Here is a 16,046-nt window from a genome sequence, read left to right as displayed (position 1 = left end):
TATTTCTAGTTTAAAATCCCAGTTTTACATTTTTAGCTGTGTTTAAGCTCTAGAAAGAAAGAAAATATTCATAGGGCAAGTATTTTAGCAGCACTGTGAAATGAGGAGATGAAACTCCGTTGGGAAAAGAATCAAGGCAAGATTTTAGTTTCCATATGTCTGACAAGAAGATTTTACAAAAGACAATTATACACACTTTGGACATAACATGAAAACGGAATCACAGAACAGTTATTAGCCTCATGCTGAGAAGTAATTTCCCCTTGATCATTAGACAACATGGTTCTGTGTCTAATATGTCATTACTTTCTATCTATTAGACGTTTTCTTGGAAAAAAAAAACTGAAATAAAGAAAATAGTCTCAATCAATATATCAGTTGCATTTTTTGGGAAGCAGTGGTAGCAATAGCCACTTAACCACTTTCACCTGCACACACACACACACACACACACACAGAAAGAATCTGAAAAAGGAAACTGGAGATGAAGATTATTATATGCCAAAGGTAGGATACAGAGGACAAATTAAATCTTCTCAGCCAGGCATGGTGGCTCATGCTGGTAATCCCAGCACTTTGGGGAGGCTGAGGCGGGTGGATCACAAGGTCAGGATATCGAGACCATCCTGGCTAACACGGTGAAACCCCATCTCTACTAAAAATACAAAAAGTTAGCCAGGCATGGTTGCAGGTGCCTGTAGTCCCAGCTACTCGAGAGGCCAAGGCAGGAGAATGGCATGAACCTGGGAGGCGGAGCTTGCAGTGAGCTGAGATCGCACCACTGCACTCCAGCCTGGGTGACAGAGAGAGACTCTGTCTCAAAAAAAAAAAAAAAAGAATCTTCTCTTTTATTTCCCCCATCTCCTCATGCATATTCTCAACTTCAGGACCACCATACATACCCTACTAGATATTGATATAAATTTTTTCCAAGGATAGTTTCTGACTTTTAGAGAAGAAATGAGAAGACTATGTTACTCTAATCAGAAAGAGGAATGTTTTGGAATGAATATTCAAATATCGGTGATGTCATAAGCCCTTAGGTTCTATGCTGTATGATACCATTACTTAGAGTACTAATCATTTTTCATGGTCCTAGTTTGCAAATAATAAAAATGAAGTGTTACTGAGATCAAGGGAGTGTTCAGTTGGTATGTTACTGTCTAGTTACTTATAACACCGAGTCAGTTTGGATGCCCACAGCCATCAATCATGTCCTGATGATTAAATGGTGTTCCTTTTACTCTCTTTGAGTCCTGTAGTCATAGGCCTTGGAAGGCAAAAGTCACCTCAGAGTTTATGTAGCCCAGTGACCTCATGTTACAGATGAAGGCTTTTGGCCTCAGGTTAAATGAGTTACTGCCTAGCCACGAGCTGGTACTGGAGTGGAACTCTTCTGATGTTGTTCCTTCTTCACCACGCTGCTCGAACTTGGTCTGTTGAAGTTCTTGGTCTGTTGAAGTGGCTGGTCATTCTGATATTGTCCTCCCGTAACCCATGTAGCATTCCTCACATTAACTTACAACCAGATTCTGGTTACTGTCTGCAGAATGAACAATAGCTAGGCAACTTTCTTTCCTAGTTATCTTTTAGAGTATTTAAAACAAAATTGTTGTCTATGGTATTTACATATATACTTTTTCTTTTTTAATTTCACAGACAATTTGAAATGGTTATTCCCACTGAAGACTCTGTTATCACAGAAATGACATCAACATTAAGAGACTGGGGAACCATGTGGAAACAACTCTATGTGGTTAAGTAGCTTTTTAATGACACGATTTTTCAGATAAAGAATTGTTTTAAGAAATACATGAACATGAGTAAGCATTAACTAATATAGCACCTTCTGGCAAGTCTCTAGGACTCCTTAGGGATATAGATATTAACAAGACAGTCTTGTTGCAATCTCTGTGTCCACTGAGCATGGGTTTTGTAAGTTATTTTTCAATACCACAGGAATATAAAAGATTATTTTTCTGGCATCTAACCAAATAGGATAGTTTACATGGACTATTGTTGAACCTCCTGAATATTTTTAATTTTCAGGGAAAAATAAAATTCAAGACAATTTTGATGGCAGTGGTATTTTATCAAATTCAAATTCTGTAAGTAATTCAAGTATACTGTAAATGACAGACTTCTTAGCTAGTATCAATGAGAATATTCTAAATATACTAGAGAAAACAATGTTTCTTGAGGGGAAAAAGGATCTGTGTTTTGGAGATATGTAGTATATATTTATTTACTTATTATAAGTAATCACATTGGGAACTTATATGGCAAATCCCATGGTAAGTACTCTTTGATGCAGTATCTTCTTTAATCCTTATTACCACTCAAAGAAATAATAATGATAATCACATCCAGCTTATAGATGAGAAGAATGAGGCACAGAGAGTGAAGTAAAGTAGTCACCCTAGATCAAGTAATGGGAAAGTGGCTGAGCTGGGGTTCTGGTGTGAATATGGTGCTCTCACTCTGAACCCCACTGTAACTGCGGAAGTCTGGGCGTGGTGAAATATTGGGGAAAACCCCATGCTATTTCTTCTTTTATTTTTAAAGAAATTTGTAGAATAGTTTAATCATTTGAAGGGATGAATTCAAAATACAAACATGTACTTATCCTGACAAAATGATTTAAAACAGCCTGTCAAAGAAAAAATCCAAATCAGTGAGGGACACTGGCAGAATGATAGTGTTTATTGTCTGTTTCATCTAAAATGCAATAGGGTATTTCATCGAGGCAAGAAAATCTTACAAAGTCACTAGCGAAAACCCTTTGATGCTGGACTTCTCTGATTAAACCCTCCTGGAGCTGGTAGCTTTAAGACTCACTATGAAAATCCACAAGACAACCTTAGATGAATTGGCAGAGCATAGGTTTTGTAAATACAAAGTCAAGATAACCAACCTCGAGGGCTCTGTGCTAGGGAAGTGCAAAGAAATGCAGATCTCCTTTTTAAATTTTCTTTTTTTTTTAATGTTGGAAAGAATTCAACATCTGATATTATTTCACTTAAAGTAACATTGTGCTTGGCACTAACATGGAAAAAGAAACTATTTGAAATGCTCAAACCACTGCATTCTAAATACCTGACTTAAGAGTTATAAAAATAATGACAGTGTGAGTGTTGTCAATAGCTGAACTAGAACACAAGCACTTTTCCTTTTATGTAGCTACTAGTGGGGACCAAACTTGAATTTCCTCTGGATTCTGCCTTATCTAGCTATTTTCACCTGTGTTCGAGGTTTCAAATATCTATTCTGGGGACAGACTTTGTTGGTTTGAAAATCTATATGTTGTAAACTCTACAGGTAACCTCCTCTCCTCCTAGTGTTCTGAGTAATTGGGAAAGAGATACTTACCTAAATGTTTCCCTGGACACTGGAATGGTAGTCCATTAGTAATTGGGAAAGAGATACTTATCTAAATGTTCCCTGGACACTGGAATGGTAGTTACATTAGAAACAAATATTAAGTTTAACTCAGAGGTATTAGATTTTTGACACTGGGAGTGAAGCTACCTTGGCCATGTCAGACCTTTGGTTTCTCTTTTCCTAACGTAAATGTTTTGTCACAAATGTTTTGGTTCAAGTTCCTCATGCTCAAGTGTGTTTAGGTTATTGCCCATCCTCTTTTCCAACAGTTTTAAGGCACCTAGCTTCTCTACTGGAAGATGTTTGATGAAGGCCATAATATTTTATAAATTGTTAGCAATTTATATGACAATGCTTAGCATAAAAGCACATGGTGAATGCTTGAAACATGCTAGTTGCTCTTTAAATAACATTGCTAAGGACCTAAATAATGGTCTTTAAGAATACCACTTAATAATCAGTAATGTAACCATAAAAAGTTTAGGAGAAATATAGCAGCCATCTTTTACTGAGTACTTTTGTGCAGGCCCTGAGCTGGACATTTTACGTCTCTCTTTCCTGGGGCTCTGCCAGGCATGTTTTATTCTTGAATCTTTTCAATGATAATTTACCTAGGGTCTCATGCTGAAGCCTGAATCTGAATCTAATTCTGTTGCTGCCAAAACCTATACTGTTTTCATTTTAAGGCAAATAAAAGCTCATCCCTTTCTAAAACACTAAAACACTCTCAATTAACTTTTTGCTGTATTTTTTATATATTTCCAGAATCTCTTGATATTATTTTATTCTAAGTGTTTAATATTATGCCCTACCTGTTTTCATTTAGCACTAAATCAAAAGCATTTTTCATATATCTGAATAGCCTTCATAATTATCCAATGTTTAAAGAATCATGATTTTATGACTAGATGTTCAGTTGTAGACCTTTTTCTTATACTAGTAGGGCAGGTTTGCTGGCCAGGCCTGCGGTATGTCAGCGTTCTTGCCACACCTGGGTTTTCTTTCCTCAATGGAGAACTGACCAACTGATTTTCAGCTTTATAAGGGATCCTGCAACCTTTTCATCTTAGTGTTCTTTTAAACTTAATACTAGAGATGACATCACAGAAAATCAAGTCCATCCTACCAAACAACTACAGGATGCCTTTCCCAAGAGAAGGCAGGTGACTTTCTCCCTGTGACAGTCAGTTCAGAAAGGTGCTATCTCTCTTCTTTGCTATATGAGATTTGACTTGTTTAATAACTTACTTATATAATTTTATTGACTTGGGTGGACTTTTCCTTCCTATATTGACTTCCTCAAGTGTTTCTTGATCTTCACTGCTTATTATTTTGTATCGCCTATAGACAACCTACCTCTTGAGATCCACAAAAATTAACATGTTTAAATCAAGCTCTTCATTCATGCATTCTCCAGCTGCTAGGGATACACAGGCAGACGGCCATTGTGATTGAGCACTTACAGCCACAGGGAGGACATGGACACTGAGCAGTTAATTACAAGAGTATTGTGTTACAGTGGCCTTGTAATGGCTTGTATGGGAGTGTATAATGTGAGTTAAGAGTGAGAAGCAATAGAAGAATGGGCTCAATAGAGTGCTTTCGGAGTTCAGAGAGAAACAAGATGATTTGTATTGAGCAGGATCAGGGATGGTATCCTGGAGAATGCTTTTTGTTCCTCTGGCTAATTCGTCTGACCTGCACATCACATGAACATTCTTCAAGACACCAAGTACTGAAAAAGCAAATAACACGTTACTACTTTTTAAAATAAAAAAATATGTGACGACTGAATGTCTTTACCCATCACCTAGAATAATTTGATATTTCTGGCAGTTTACAGCTGTAGAAGACTTTAGATGGATGATAACCTCAGTACTTTCATATCACTACTCATGAAGTCCACTCATAATCTTTGAAGAAAGTAAAAGCATAGCTACTGGTTAAGAAAGACAAAGGGTAAATACTTAGATAAGATTTACTCTGACTGGGCACGGTGGCTCATGCCTGTCATCCCAGCACTTTGGGAGGCCGAGGCAGGCAGATCACGAGGTCAGGAGTTTGTCCAGCCTGGCCAAACATGGTGAAATCCCGTGTCTACTAAAAATACAAACATTAGCCAAGCATGGTTGCGTGTGCCTGTAATCCCAGCTACTCAGGAGGCTGAGGCAGGAGAATCGCTTGAATCTGGGAGGCAAAGGTTGCAGTGAGCCGAGATCACGCCACTGCACTCCAGCCTGGGGGACAAGAGCGAGACTTCGTTTCAAAAAAAAAAAGATTTACTCTGTTGTCTCTGGGGTAACGGATATATATTTTGGTTTTGGGAAAGAAACAGTATTTGTAGAGGGTGCATTCTGGACCAAGCCCAAAACAATAACAGTACTCTAGTACTAGCAACAGCTAATACTTACGTATTTTTTTTCTGGGTCAGGCATCATTCTCAGAGTTTTAATAACTCATTAATCCTCACAACAACCCTGGGAAGTAGGTACTATAATACCTGTTTTACAGATGAAAAAACAAGCACAAAGATGTTAATGAATTGTCAAAGCTTTTTCAGCCAGTACATGGCAAAACTGAAATTCAGATTGAAGTTGTTTGGCTCTAAGTAAGTTGATGTTCTCTGCCACTGTGCTGTAGTGCTCTCTGCACAGTTGCCACCACTAATCCATAAAACAACCTTGCAGAAAGAATGTGCTGCCCATGTATAGATGACAGAATTGATACTTAAAGTCTGTAACACTAGTAAGTGACAAAACCAGGATTTTAACTTGTCTGCTTTCCAGTAAACCACAGAGCTTAAATTAATTTCACAGGAGATTATCTTGATTCTCCACGATTGTTTTAAAAGAAAGAAAGAAAGCATTACCTTTTTAAAAGTCTAAATACTGGCCCAATAATAGCACTACATGTCCATCAATGAATGAATTTGTGTGCCCAACTTCTGAAAGGGGATCCAATGAAGTATTGAAACCAATGTGCAAGAAATATAATTGGAAAACAACGTCTTCCATTTCATCAGCTTTAGTTGCATGCAGCCATGGCTCAGAGAAGGGAGAAAAGAATGTGAGCAAAAGTGATCAGGGAAGATTTCCTGATGGAGGTGGAAGTCAAGCCAAACCTTCTGGGATAGTAGCATTTGAGTAGTGTTTAAAAAATAAATAAAAGGAGCTCTTGAGAAGTAAAGTTGCATTTCTGGACATGAGAGCAGTGTTGTGAAACTTAGATGAAGCATATGGAGAAGGCAGCGAGTGTGTTTGAGGACAATGAGCGAACAGTTTGTCTATTAACAGACATCTGTCCAGAGTGGCAAGCCCATAGTGGAAGGGGCCCCTTCCCTTTCCTTTTTGGTTACCCCACAACTCAGTATGGAGACTGACTGCCAAATCTCCACGTGTTTGTATTTCTTAGCGAAATGAAGGCGATCTCTTCCACCGGCTGTGGCACATCATGAATGAAATCCTGGACCTGCGGCGGCAGGTGCTGGTGGGCCACCTCACCCACGACCGGATGAAGGACGTGAAGCGCCACATTACTGCCCGCCTTGACTGGGGCAATGAGTGAGTATTGAGCATCACAGGGCGGCCTCTAGTAGGTGAACACAATGGAAGTGACATAGGCCTGAGCCAGAACGTAGTAATGTCACTAGAAGCAATCCTATGGGCTTTTTCATGTTTCTTGTTTTTGGAGGCTTAGTGTGAACTGTCATTGATAGAGCCAAGAACCATTTCTTCTCAAGCTGGTGTAGGCAATGAAATGTCGTTTGTTGTCTAGTATCACATGTGGCCTGATGGTGTGGACACGCTCATGAAAAATGAAATGTTCACAGCAATGAATTAGATGTGGCTTCTGGCTAAAATGGATCCTATTCTCAAATAGGCTTTAGGTTTGGCATGTGGATTTGCTTTTAAAATATATCTCTTCCATATCATGATAATAGGCCACCAGTGTAATCGGGAGGGAGACACTGACACTAACAGCTTCTGTGAAAAGTCTTATGACAAATGCACTGGTGGGGCCTTTTATCGTTGCTGTGATTAGTCCTGTACATACATATTAGCTACTTTGAGGAGCTGCTTGAGAGAACTCAGCAAAAAGCTGTTCTTGACCAAGATTTATTTTTAAACAAAACCGTAAGTGACTAATTTAAAATACCAGCCATGTACTGAAATGGTAAATCTAATCACTGAAAGCTCTGACCAAGGCTGAGATTGTACTAAATGCGAATATTAACATAGAAGTGAGAAATTAGAATAAGCCACCTTTGACTGAGATCCTAGGGTTGCATGAGGTTTAGGTTTAAAGTGGTGACATGATTCCTTAATAACCCACAGGGCCATATCCTCCCTTCTTTTCCTCTCTCCAAATCCCCATTTGCTATTTGGACCTTCAAAGGATCTTAGGGCAACAGAAAAAAAAGGAAAGCAGACAGAAATGAAGAAAATGAGGGGAAGTGAACCACGGGTAAATTTGCCTCTTACTGAACGTGGAAAAACCAATTTGAAGCAGAATGCCACTTCCCATTACCATAGGAAATCACTTTGTCAGAAGCCAGGTTTGATTCTTCCCAAGATGTTGCACACTCTGAATGTGAATACCCAGACCTACTAACAGATTTTTAAACCTCCATCTCACTCAGAGGACTTCTGGTATTTTGTTGAATAGGATGTGCCGTTCATCTTTTTACAGACAATGAATAGAAGAGCTCAATTCATTTATCTCTAGAAGATTCATTCCTGTGAGAAATGAAACAGGTACAAATGTGGAGAGGCAACAAGAGCACAGGACTGGGAGCTCTGCTTTCTTAGGACCTGAAGCAAACTCTTTAACCCTCTTCATGTCAGTTCCTCATCTGTTGAAGGAGGAAGTTGAACTAGAAAAGGCGCAAGGCCCCTTTCAGCTCCAGGATGACATTTAAAACACATAGCACCTCCTAACAGATTAGACTTGCCAGCCATTTACAGGGAACTTCCCATCCTGCCATAGGAATGAATTTCACAGGAGATTATCTCGAATCTCCATGATTGTGATGTGAGGTGGAATGGGAGTGGGAGGGGTCCGTTGGAGCGAGACCTGTGCTGCCTAATGTTTATTTCTTTATTGTTTTGAAAAACCTTTGAGGATTCTCTGAATTATTTTGGGTCTTAGTCATTATGCTGGTCCTCATTTCAAGGACTAGTTTGTAAATAGGAAGAAAGTTGGAGGAAGTTAGCTTATCCAAAATAACATAGGAATGTAGATCAGGCAAGAAAATGATACTTCTTCAGTTTTATGAAAGAAAATGATGGCAGAATGAAAAGGGAAGGAAGGAAAAACATTAATTATGACTGAATCATGACTCAGTTTTTGACTTACGTAAGTTCTGGCTTGTACTTTGGGCAGTTCTGTGGCTAATTTATGATAAGTCGGTAAAACATTGATGCATGAAAATGAGCAGTATAATTTATTTAGATCATCTTCAACTTCATGAATTTTCTGAGCTGTGATTCTGTTTTCTTTGAAATTCTTTGACTGTTTATTTTAAAATAACTTACAGTACAGAGATTATGAATTTACCTTATTTCTTTAAGTATACATTTGTTTTCTTATTGAATAGTGCTCACGGAAAGCAAATTAAGATAATCTCTTGCCTATTAAACTAGATGAAATTGTCCGCAAAATAAGCTACCAGCACATAAATCTCTGGATGAACATCAATTAAGAATGTGTTCCATCTCACGTTGTATATCAAACTGTTGAAGAGTAGTGAAGAGAAGCCCTCTTGATGTGGGAAGCTTAGGAAGAAGAGATCATTAATCTCATTTCTGAACAGGGTCAGCAAAAGAATTGGTCTTGCCTGGGAACCTCAGACAGCACTAAAATAATGGTACATGTTTCTGTTGCCCATAGAGTCCTACAACACGATGTTCTTTGACTTTTCTGCTAAGATTATGTGAGAGGAGGCAATCAATTAATCCTTTCTTCTTGATGTCACAGAGTAGTTTAGTGACTGAGTTGATATAAAACATGATGCTCTCCCTGGGTGATCTCCTCTCATCCTCTCTCTCCCCTGCTTGCCTCATTTCTCCTTATTCTTTGTAAAGCACTTCTTTGATTTTTCTCTGTAGGCTAGGAAACCTCAAACCATGGGAAGATATACCTAGGAATAAACAAAACCAAATAGAAACAAATAAGATTCTTCATAACCAGGATGCCAGGAAGCCAACAGAAGCTGAACAATCAAGACTATGGGAGAAAAAGACTTGTAGATTACAGGTTTCTGAGGCTGCAGAATTTCTGCACTCATTCTGCAGCCATGTAGGTCACCTGTCTTCGCGTATCTTATCTTCCTCCTGCATGTGACTGATGTCTGAATTTCCACGTTCAAATTCTCAAGGAGGAAATCTTATTGATAGCCAATGTCTAATATTTCTGTTTGGGCTGAGCATTTTATACCAGCCTCTCATAAGCTGTTGGCCAGTCTTTGGGTTATTTGTCCTTAGGTCAGGTGCTTACCCATGGTCCAATCAGGTGCGGCTCAGGAAGGGAGATGGTCAAATAACTACCTTGTCTGCCACCACCACTCCCAGCAGAGAATGTGAGTGGAGCAGCTTCTGATAGAAGGAGCTATGAGTAAGACAGGTATCACACATGGTTATATGCCCTCTTTCCTTTGCTAAATGATCTTCATCAGCAATATTGGCCCAGTGTCAGATACACTGTAGTACAGTGGTTCTCTTTCAGAAGGGAATGGAGAATGGAGAATAGACCCTATCAGAATCCCTGGTGAGATATAGCAAGGGGGAACATGGACATTTTGAAAACAAATCACAGTGCTTGTTGTGAGTTAAAAATTCAACTAACATTAAATAATGGGTGTGTGAATTTTTCTCTAGGTTTCCCAAAGAGAAACATCATTTAGGAAAATTGAGAAACTGTTTTAGTATCTGCAAGACAGCTCCTACTGTCAAGGAGGTGACAGCTTTCTAATCTTCTCAAGAACAAATAGCCCTCAGGGTAGCTGGGGCAGTGCCTGGCTTGAAGTAGGTGCTGAATTAATAAATTTTACTTATGAAACCTTAATGAGATTTTTGGGGAGGGCATGGAAGAATTTCAGGTTTTTTTAAAATACAAAAGTAAGAAAGCTGTGGTTCTATAATTGGAAGTGTGATGCCAGAAGGCTTCCGTGTTAGAAAGAGTGGTGATGTGAAAGGGATTCAGAACAAGTGATCCTCAGAGAACTGAGCATGCGATCTTGGATGTAGCGGTTGAGGGGGCTCTGCTAGAGAAGAGGGTATCTTGGCCTTGATCAATAGGGCATTACACAGGCATTGTGTAGCCTTTGAGATGATTATGGAGGGTTAAGGAGATGAACAGAACTGTGTGGCATTGGTGTCAGCATTGTAATGTGGGTGCCCTGGAGGGGATTATGCTAGGAAGTTCGGTAAAGGGAAGCTAACCAGAATAGAATTAGACTCATGTTCCTCTGTTTATGGGAAGACATCACAAGTCAATTGCCACACTTGGTACCTCTGAGGCTGGATATAACCTTAGAATACTTCTCAGCACAGCAAGCCACATGTCAGCCACAATGAAATCTGACATAAGGGGTTAAACTATTCTGCCAGCCCAGGCCCAAAACTCATTCCCCATTTCCATTTCCTGCCTTTACTCGGTTTTTCCTAATGACTGACCTCAGAATTTGCTGTAAATAAGGACCATGCACAAGTTGCCAGAGATTCATATAAGAAATGTGTTGCTTCTGGGCACAACTAGATATACTGGTGCTAGGTCAAATTCTAAAGGCCAAATGTCCCTCCCTGTTGGGGTCCACATGTTTCCTAAACAAAGGAATGAACATACAAGACAACACAAGACAAGACAAACATGGCGGCCACCTCGAATGACGTGCTCTGCTTTATTTTATACAGTCGTTTGTGGAATGTTGCCAAGTCACAAGACACATTGTTGTTTTTCTGACCTTTCCCTGACTTTCTGGATTTTCAAGATGTTTACACATAAACAAGCCCCCAGGGTCTGCTGTTTGCAGCTGGCTCCTTTGTCCTCCCTGTTTACAGCGAAGGAACGCCCTGCTTCGTTTGCAAGAGCAGGACTTATCAGGAACGTCTCCTTTTCGAGCACGTAGTCCTCTATACCTCCCCTCAACTCCAATTTCTAGAACCACATGATGTCTAGCTCTAGTTTCCATTCACTCCAGTGTGGAAGGCCTTCTCTTGTGATAATTTGAAGGGTGCTGAAGGCTTCACACCATATGGTGCTGAGGCCCCCAGTGGCAGGAGCACTCCACTGAGAGTGCCAACCCATCCCTCCTGGATTTGCTTGTCTTTCTCACCTTCTGTGTTTCAAGTTTTGCCCAGTGTCCAGCCAAGTTATGTTGTCTACCCCAACTGTGGTAACAAGTCACACAAGGTAAAAACTATGGACGAGAGAAGCATGGTGGGTGATATACCTAATTTCCAAGTGATGTAGTAAAAAATAATTTTTTTTAACATATTTCATGGAGATAACTTTTCCCCAAAACTTTTGCAATTTGTTTTCTAGACAACTGGGACTGGACCTGGTGCCTAGGAAAGAGTATGCAATGGTGGATCCGGAAGACATCAGCATTACTGAGCTCTACCGATTGGTAGGTACAGGAAATCTTGGCTCCAGCCTCCCTGCTAATTTTCTGGTTTCCATGGCACTCCTCATACTTGCTTGATTTTGTAAGAACAGGATGTTCCAGGATTAATTTAGAGAGAGTAAAAAGACTTGAGAGCTGAGGTGACCATGCCCTCAGTACAGTACTGAGACACTTTACCTGTCTGACAATAACGTGGTACTCTCCTGTGGGCCCTCGACGCCCAGGCACCAGGAAGTCAATACAAAGACGTTTTCAGTTCTTTTGTAAATCTTTCTACTTTTTGCCTAGTCTAGTGAAATGTTTACAAGTCACGCATAGTTATCTGTTGTGTTTGAGGACCATGCTGTGACTAATGGTGTCTAGTCTTAGGTCAGCAGCATGTTAACCCTCCTCCTGCCCCCATTAGCTCTATATACGTGTGTGTGTGTGTGTGTGTGTGTGTGTGTGTGTGTGTGTACATACATAATAGCACTATATACACCAACTACTGAAACGGTCTCCTCCTTAGTCTTCAACTGCTGGACTTACACCCACCCTTCCCAGACTCCAATCCATTCCTAAGGACTGAAGCCCATGAATCATCCTAAAATATTTGATCATATTGCCCATCATGGTCTCACTTACGACTTGAGTTTTTTTTCTAGTTACATGGTAAGTTAAAGTCCTGTTTTTTTGCTTGGCATCCAGGTTTCCCAAATCTGGTCCAATCTGCCTCTGTTTAGCCTTGTATTCTTAAATAATTGTATGAAATGTACCTAATATCTTGATATTAGCTAAGTTCTGAAAATCCCAAGTCAGAGAAGAGGTGATTGGGATGGGCTTTCAAAGACCATCACCCTAAGCATAATTGTACTTTGATCTCATTACTGCTGCTTCTTACCATAAAGTTCCAAGAAGGACTGCCTATCGGAAATAGTAGACTCCTTTTTGGATGATCCTGCCTCTTTTGGCATATCTTTCTAAGCTTATTTTTCTGAGAATAATGAGATATTCTTAACCTGAAGATTATCCATATCTGAAAAATGTGGAGGAAAATTTCTAAGTCCACTGGGGATGTGTCTGATTTAAGAAGGCAGTTCTTAATATTGCTTTCAGATTTTTCCATGATCATCAAATTGATGTTCGGATTATCTGCACTTCATTGTGTCATTTGGAATCAATTCCATTTTTTAGAGGATATTCTTTATGGTATATTGAATTTCTTCAGAGTGGTGTTGTGTGCTGCTTGCCTTCATGACATCAGTGCTAAACAGAGTATCTGGCATGTAGTGAGAACATAGTTAGAGGTCAGTTAGTGGGAGGCGAAGAAGGAAAAATAAGAGCATTCCACGTTAAAGTCATCACTGCCTCTTAGCTTACATAACAAATATAATCTGTACAGTTTGTCCGTCATATCCTCTGATGTGGCGTCTTTATTTTTGTTCATTTATTTAACTTATTGAACATCATATTCTCTCACTTTTAAGAACATCTCTCACTTAATTTTTAAGTTCTTTTAGGGAATGCACTGTATATACCTCTATTATGTTCAAGATAGTCTTGTACAGTGCTTTTGCACTTCGTAGGCTCCCAGTCAATGCTTTGGAGATCATTATGGTATCATGAAAAGACTGTGGATTATTGGCTCTAAACAAGTACATTTGCAATCTATCTCTTTCTTTTACCAGTTATTTGGGTCTTGGATTTATTATTTAATCTCTCAAAGCCTCAGTTTATTCATCTACTAAATGGAGAAATAATTATTTTCATGTTTATTATGAAGATTAGATAAGAAAATATATGTAAAATGCTTTTCCTTGACAGATAATATTTGCACAACACGTAAGCATTTAGTCAGTTTTCATTCCTTTCTTTTCTTTATTTCATCTGCATTGGAGAGCCAACAGGGTAAAAATAATTGATGCTGGGCCGGGCGCGGTGGCTCAAGCCTGTAATCCCAGCACTTTGGGAAGCCGAGACGGGCGGATCACGAGGTCAGGAGATCGAAACCATCCTGGCTAACTCGGTGAAACCCCGTCTCTACTAAAAAATACAAAAAACTGGCCGGGCGAGGTGGCGGGCGCCTGTAGTCCCAGCTACTCGGGAGGCTGAGGCAGGAGAATGGCGAGAACCCGGGAGGCGGAGCTTGCAGTGAGCTGAGATCCGGCCACTGCACTCCAGCCTGGGCGACAGAGCGAGACTCTGTCTCAAAAAAAAAAAAAAAAAAAAAAATTAATCGATGCCTCATGTTAGGGTTAGATTTGGCTGTGTCATGAAAAAATAAAAAGTAGAAGCTAAAACAAGATGGAAATTTATTTCCTAAAGTATACAAGTTTAGAAACAGGAATTTCTGGGTTTGGTTGTGGTTTTATGGTGTGAAAAGAGATCTACAGCCTTATCTTTCTACACTGAACATGGCTTCCGTCACCAAGAACACCTCTAAGTGCAATATAGCTGCAAGAGTTGAAGCCATCATATTTGCATTCCAGGCAGTAGGTAGGAGACAGGTTTCTCTCAGTTGATTCAAATACTTTAATGAACCTTTCTGGAAGTTCCACACAACACTTGCATTTACATTTCATTGGCAGAGCTTAGGCACACCCCTGTATTTAGTTGAGTATGTCAGGTATTGGATAAATAACTGATGTCTGACCAAATATATTTTATTTTCCTGAGTTTGATTTTGTGCATATGTAATTTTGTCTCTGTTCTTTTCATGTAACATTACATGTGGGATGGCAAATCGATTTCACCTCTTTCAGCATTCCAGTTGATTGGTGGTGGCTGCCTAGAGTGCAGTGTTGATAAGATTCCAGGGTCTCATCTAGGGTCTCATTGATTAGCAATGTTGGCCTTTGGTGGGAAAGACAGCAGGGGATATTTTAGTGTGTTACAGCTGAGATCCTAGTTCAAAGCCTTCATTTTACAGATGAAGACAATAAAACGTGATTTGACATGAAAACTTATTTTCTCCTCAGTGCTGGTTGCACTTGACTATTTCCAAAACAAAGACAGTAGCCCAAGAACAACTCAAATAATTATCAGCTTCAGAAGAGTGTGTGCTTTTCTTTAAGACGTTTCTTTTTCTTCCTTTTTTTCCTCTTCAACTTTTATTTCAGGTTCTAGGGTACATGTGCGGGTTGTGCAGGTTTGTTACATAGGTAAATGTGTGCCATGGTGGTTTGCTACACAGATCAACCCGTCACCCAGGTATTAAGCCTAGTATCCATAAGGGAGTTTCTTTTTCAAGTTTCTGTTTTATCCTGGCCTAGCAATAATAAGATTCTCTGTAGCCCTGGTGTTTTTCTCTGTTCAACATGAAAGTGACTATTGATTTCACCAGGGAGGGTTGGGAGGCACCGTCACTAATCCCTTGTTGTTGTTTGGCAATTCATTGTCACTTTGGGTCGGTTAAATGGCCCAACACAGAGGACATTTGATTAATTGTTGCTGCTTTTCTTCTTTTACTTCTTCCTAGTCAGTGTCATGTTTGAAACACAAGTCTTTGCATCTTACCAAATTCGTATTGCATCATTAGAAAAAAAAAGTCTCACTTTAGGTTCTTGATAGCCCTGTTAGCAGATCTTTCTCACCTAATTGTGTTCATGTAAGCAGGAAAAGTGCTAAACCTCACAGTGTTAGCATATGTCCACTTAGATATTTTGGTTTAGTGCCAAAGGCAAGATTTCAATCCTTCTATAAATAAAGGGAACCTTATTAGCCAGCTTCTCTCCTATTTGTGCCTGCAGGTTTCTATCTTTTTGGAAACCTTTCTTGGTTTTGTAAGATCATGCATCTGCTTACTCTGCAATCCTTAGAAGGTTAGACTAGCAGATCTCAGATGGAACACAGTGGTTCTCACATGCAATTTCAACCCAAGGGGATATTTGGCATTGTCTGGAAACATTTTTGGTTGTCACAACAGGAGATGGGAAGGAGAGATACTATAGGCATCTGGTAGGTAGAGGCTAGGAAAAGCTGCTAGATGTCCTACAAAGCCCAGGACAGCCCCTATAACAAGGAAATATTCAGCCTAGTTGTCAATAGCCCTGAGTTTGATAAA

At 39.6% G+C, this 16,046-nt stretch overlaps 1 protein-coding gene across 4 annotated transcripts in view; it reads left to right on the top strand.

The window, feature by feature from the left end:
* Positions 1-16,046, top strand: part of DOCK4 (dedicator of cytokinesis 4) — a 474,019-nt gene that overhangs the window by 208,190 nt on the left and 249,783 nt on the right. For all 4 annotated transcript variants that reach the window (XM_073009284.1, XM_038004467.2, XM_007982617.3 and 1 more), the window contains exons 5-7: positions 1,660-1,756; positions 6,793-6,941; positions 11,923-12,007. In XM_073009284.1, coding sequence (XP_072865385.1) covers positions 1,660-1,756; positions 6,793-6,941; positions 11,923-12,007 — 331 coding nt within the window. The remainder of the gene's footprint in view (positions 1-1,659; positions 1,757-6,792; positions 6,942-11,922; positions 12,008-16,046) is intronic.

The sequence above is a fragment of the Chlorocebus sabaeus genome, chromosome 21 (genome assembly GCF_047675955.1).
Source record: "Chlorocebus sabaeus isolate Y175 chromosome 21, mChlSab1.0.hap1, whole genome shotgun sequence".
In the NCBI taxonomy this organism is placed as follows: Eukaryota; Metazoa; Chordata; class Mammalia; order Primates; family Cercopithecidae; genus Chlorocebus; species Chlorocebus sabaeus.
The sequence above is the reverse complement of the archived record's forward strand: the minus strand, read 5'-3'. Positions and strand labels throughout refer to the sequence as shown.